Source organism: Pelophylax lessonae, assembly GCF_965119305.1.
Source record: "Pelophylax lessonae genome assembly, chromosome: 3".
Lineage (NCBI taxonomy): Eukaryota > Metazoa > Chordata > Amphibia > Anura > Ranidae > Pelophylax > Pelophylax lessonae.
Genome location: NC_138770.1, coordinates 477,352,864 through 477,358,345, shown reverse-complemented (window position 1 = coordinate 477,358,345; position 5,482 = coordinate 477,352,864). Strand labels below are relative to the sequence as shown.

General features: G+C 49.2%; 1 protein-coding gene across 1 annotated transcript; it reads left to right on the top strand.

Moving 5' to 3' along the window:
* Positions 1-956: 956 nt before the first annotated feature.
* Positions 957-3,319, top strand: LOC309550593 (tigger transposable element-derived protein 1-like; the record flags this gene model as incomplete). The annotated part of the gene is made up of 2 exons (XM_082250938.1): positions 957-1,055; positions 1,167-3,319. Exon 2 carries the CDS (start codon positions 1,199-1,201, stop codon positions 3,317-3,319), a length of 2,121 nt encoding a protein of 706 aa, XP_082107064.1. The 5' UTR covers positions 957-1,055; positions 1,167-1,198.
* Between the last annotated feature and the right edge of the window lie 2,163 nt (positions 3,320-5,482).

Below are 5,482 nucleotides of genomic sequence, written 5' to 3'. Positions count from 1 at the left end.
AGCCAGGCCCCAGTTACCGCCAGCCAGGGCCCAGTTACCGCCAGCCAGGCCCCAGTTACCGCCAGCCAGGCCCCAGTTACCGCCAGCCAGGCCCCAGTTACCACCAGCCAGGCCCCAGTTACCGCCAGCCAGGCCCCAATTGGTGCCAGCAAGGCCCCAGTTACTGCCAGCCAGGCCCCAGTTACCGCCAGCCAGGCCCCAGTTGGTGCCAGCAAGGCCCCAGTTACCGCCAGCCAGGCCCCAGTTACCGCCAGCCAGGCCCCAGTTGGTGCCAGCAAGGCCCCAGTTACCGCCAGCCAGGCCCCAGTTACCGCCAGCCAGGCCCCAGTTACCGCCAGCCAGGGCCCAGTTACCGCCAGCCAGGCCACAGTTACCGCCAGCCAGGCCACAGTTACCGCCAGCCAGGCCCCAGTTACCGCCAGCCAGGCCCCAGTTACCGCCAGCCAGGCCCCAGTTACCGCCAGCCAGGCCCCAGTTACCGCCAGCCAGGCCCCAATTGGTGCCAGCAAGGCCCCAGTTACTGCCAGCCAGGCCCCAGTTACCGCCAGCCAGGCCCCAGTTGGTGCCAGCAAGGCCCCAGTTACCGCCAGCCAGGCCCCAGTTACCGCCAGCCAGGCCCCAGTTGGTGCCAGCAAGGCCCCAGTTACCGCCAGCCAGGCCCCAGTTACCGCCAGCCAGGCCCCAGTTGGTGCCAGCCAGGCCCCAGTTACCGCCAGCCAAGCCAAGAGTTACCGCCAGCCAGGCCAAGAGTTACCGCCAGCCAGGCCAAGAGTTACCGCCAGCCAGGCCCCAGTTACCGCCAGCCAGGCCAAGAGTTACTGCCATCCAAGCCAAGTGTTACCGCCAGCCAAGCCAAGAGTTACCGCCAGCCAAGCCAAGAGTTACCGACAGCCAAGCCAAGAGTTACCGCCAGCCAGGCCAAGAGTTACCGCCAGCCAGGCCAAGAGTTACCACCAGCCCATAGTTGCCAGCCCACAGCCAGCTCAGAGTTGCCTGCCAGCCATCCCACGGTTGCCGACTGCCCACCGTTCACCCAAAAACCTGCCAACATACAGGTAATTGCACTGCTGTAAACATTAGAGCAAATGTACTGTACTCGTACGTTACCTGTACTGTGTATTTTTTTTTGGTAACACCTGTATCCACTGTTCTTTTGATTGTTACAGGTACTTTTCGTGTACAGCACTGTACATCAATAATGACAGATACAAAAAAAAAACGTCAATCTATTACCTTGGATATGAAGGCTAAAATTATTAAATTGTATGATGAAGGTGTACCTCAAGCTGAAATAGGCCGAAGGCTAGGCTTCACTCGGACTACAGTTAACACCATCATGAAAAACAGAGAAAAAATTCTTGCAGAAATTAAGAGTGCTACACCCGTTAACGCAACAACAATTCGAAAAAGAGATAGCATTGTTGCAGACATGGAGAGACTCTTAACACTTTGGATAGAAAATCAGACTACACGTCATGTTCCTGTAAACCAGGCAATTATACAAAGTAAAGCCTTAAGCCTATTCAATGACTTGAAGGCTAAGAAAGGTGAGGCAGCAAAGGATGCAGAATTTTTTGCAAGCCGTGGATGGTTTGATAGGTTCAAGAAAAGGTCTAACCTACATAACATTAAAATACAAGGAGAGGCAGCTGCTGCAGATACTGAGGCTGCAGAAAGCTATCCAACAGAATTGGCCAAAATTATTGAAGACGGAGGCTACTCCATGGATCAAATTTTTAATGTGGATGAGACTGGGCTATTTTGGAAGAAGATGCCTGCAAGAACCTTCATCGCAAGACAGGAAAAATCAATGCCAGGCTACAAGCCAGCTAAAGATAGAATAACCCTTCTGTTAGGTGGCAATGCTTCTGGTACCTTAAAGCTAAAGCCTTTGCTAATTTACCGATGGGAAAATCCGAGAGCTTTGAAGAACTACGTTAAAACTAGACTTCCAGTGCACTGGAGAGCTAACAAAAAAGCATGGGTAACTGCAACCCTTTTTGAAGATTGGTTTGACACCTGCTTTGTTCCAGAGGTGAAAGCCTATTGCAAGGACAACGGTGTCCCTTTCCACATTTTGCTGCTTGTTGATAATGCCCCTGGACACCCTCGAACGCTAGATGAGCTGAACCCTAACATTCGAGTGCAATTCCTACCACCAAATACCACCTCACTACTACAGCCAATGGATCAATGTGTCATAGCCGCCTTCAAGTTGAACTACTTGAAAAGAACATTCAGCAAGTGTGTTGCAGCAATAGACAAAGAAGAAGGTGATGGTAAAGAAGTTCTATCCAAATTCTGGAAAAGTTTTAACATCTTGGATTGCATTAAAACTGTAAGAGATGCTTGGAATGACATAAAGGAAACCACAATGAAAAGGGCCTGGAAAAAATTATGCCCACAGTTAGTTGATGATTCTGAAGGCTTTGAAGAACATGTAGCTAATGTTACTGAAAATATTGTAGAGATGGCAAGGCAGTTAGAGCTGGAAGTGGAGCCAGAAGATGTTGCTGAACTGCTTGCATCCCACACTGAGCCCCTCAGCAATGAAGATCTTCTAGAACTTGAAGAGGAGAGAGAAGAAGATGTGCAGGATGAGGTTGAGATCATTGAACAGCCTGAAGGCTTAACTACAAAAATTCTCTTTGAAGCTTTTCGTCATCTTGATAGCGCCATGGCTCTTTTTGAAAAGCATGATAGGGATTTTGAAAGAAGTTCCAAAGTCAATGCTAACATTTCAGGGGCTTATGCCTGCTACAAAGAAATCTACAGGGAAAAGAAGAGAGCAACACTTCAAACCTCCATAGACAGTTACTTTCCTAAAAGTCCATCAGCACGCACATCATCCACATTGACTGACAGTCATTTTGATCCTAGATCATCATCAACGGACAGTCCATTTTCACCTCTGACATCCCCATCAAGCCCTGCTTCTACTCTGATTGATCTTTGTAATACACCCACTTTGCCAGCAAGACAGTATCTCGCCTTTGAAGACTTGACTTGTGAAACAGAAAATTCTTGTATGCCTGCCAGTCCATTTTCAGCTCCGACATCATCATCAAGTCCTGCTCCTACACTGATTGCTATTTGTAGTACACCCAATTCTCCAGCAAGAAAGCGTCTCGCCTTTGAAGACTTGACTTGTGAAACAGAAGATACCTGTATGCCTTCCAGTCCATTTCCAGCTGCTCCTACTCTGATTGCTACTTCTACTTGTAGACCCAATTCACCAGCAAGAAAGCGTCTCGCCTTTGAAGACTTGGCTTGTGAAACAGAAGATACCTGTATGCCTTCATCATTCCTACTACATTAAACTCTCTCAGCTTCTCTGGCCTTGCGACAACAATCAAGATGGGGTAAGCTTACAATTTTTTTTTAATACTGTACTGTATTATGTTTATTTTAGTTATCAATGCATTATTTATATCAGTTATGCCTCTAAATGACTATTGGAATGTAGTACATGCATTGAGAAGTGAAAAAAAGGTATTGCTTCACTTTAAGTACATTTTCGTTTTACATACATGCTCCGGTCCCATTGCGTACTTAAAAGTGGGGTATGCCTGTATGGGATGTGCCGCCCCTTCCAATAGATACCTCCACTCCTCCAGGGCGGTCTTAATGGCAAGGAGCTCCCGATCCCCTACATCATAGTTCCTCTCCGCAGGAGAAAGCTTACGGGAGAAGAAAGCTACCGGATGAATCAGGTCCTTGAGACCTTCATGCTGGGAGATGACTGCTCTTACTGCGATTTCCGAGGCGTCAAATTCGAGGATGTAAGGCAGGACGGGATCCGGGTGGCTGAGGATAGGAGCAGAAGTAAACAACTCCTTCAGGGCTGTAAATGCGACTTGCGCCTTGGGAGACCAGTGGAAGCGGGTACCTTGTTTGGTGAGCAGGGTAATAGGGGCAATGATGGAAGAGAACCCCTTGATAAATTTCCTGTAGAAATTTGTGAATCCTATGAAACGCTGAATCCCCTTTTTATCCACCGGTGCGGGCCAATCCAGGATGGCGGAGACCTTCTGAGGATTCATTTTGACCCCTTCAGAGGAGATTATTAACCCGAGGAATTGGATACTCTGCTGTTCAAATTCGCATTTTTCGGGTTTTGCGTAGAGCCTGTGTAGCCGGAGTCGGTGGAGTACCTTTTTAACGTGTTCTCGGTGCTGGGCCAGGGAGGAAGAGAAGACCAAGATATCGTCCAGGTAGACAATAACAAAGATGTCCAGATAGTCTCTGAAGATGTCGTCGACGAAGTGCTGGAAGGTGGCCGGGGCATTGCAGAGCCCAAAAGGCATCACCAAATATTCATAATGCCCGAATCGGGTGCGGCATGCTGTCTTCCATTCGTCCCCCTCCCTAATACGGACCAAATTGTAGGCTCCCCGTAGGTCCAGTTTGGTGAATACAGAGGCGGTTCTTAGTCTCTGGAAGAGTTCAGGAATCAAGGGTAGGGGGTACCGGTTTTTGACCGTAATTTTATTTAACTCACGGTAGTCCACACATGGCCAAAGTGAATGGTCTTTTTTCTCCACAAAAAAGATCCCAGCTCCTGCCGGAGAAGTAGAGGGTCGGATGAATCCCTTCTCTAGATTCTCCGTCATATAGTCTTTAAGGGTACCCAATTCTCGTTCCGATAAAGGAAAGATACGTCCGAAAGGGATCTCGGCCCCCGGAAGCAATTCATTTGGACAATCATAGGGGCGGTGGGGGGGGGGGGGGGGTAAGGTCTCAGCCCCCTGTTTACTGAAGACATCCAAGTATTCGTGATAAGATAATGGGACAGAGGCACGTATCTCCTTATCAGTGTCCATACAGAGTAGGGTGCTAGGGCACTGTGGCGTACTGGCAGGCAATGATTCTGGCAGTAAGGGGACTGGAACTTGATGTCTCCAGAAGTCCAATTAATCTGCGGGTTGTGCGCCTGCAACCAGGGTAACCCCAGAATAATGGGAAACAAGGGAGAAGAGATGGCATCCAGGCACAACAACTCCTTGTGCCCTTCGAGAGTGGCCACAGGCAATGGAGGGGTTTCTTGGGTAACTGGCCCAGACTTGATGTGGGAACCCATCCGCTAGGAAGATGGAGAGTCCCTGCGACTTGGGTCGAAGCGGGATGCGTTGATGGGCAGCAAAGGTAAGGTCAATGAAGCAGCTGCATTCCCCCGGAATCAATAATAGCGGTGACCGGGATCGGGCCTTCTGGGAGCTGAAATGAGATAGAGAGAGCCAGGTGAGTGGTATTGTTGACAGAAACTGGATAACTTGAGGGGGATATAGAAAGACACTTACGCATCTTTGCTGGGCATGAGCGTACAAAGTTTTCAGCCTCTTCGCAGTACAGACACAGGTTGTTCTGACGTCGTCGTGAGCGTTCTTCTGTTGTTAAGGAAGGACGCATAAGCCCAAGTTGCATCGGCTCTGACGTATCCGATTCAGAAGTAACCGGAGCAGTGTTGCTGGAACGGGCACCA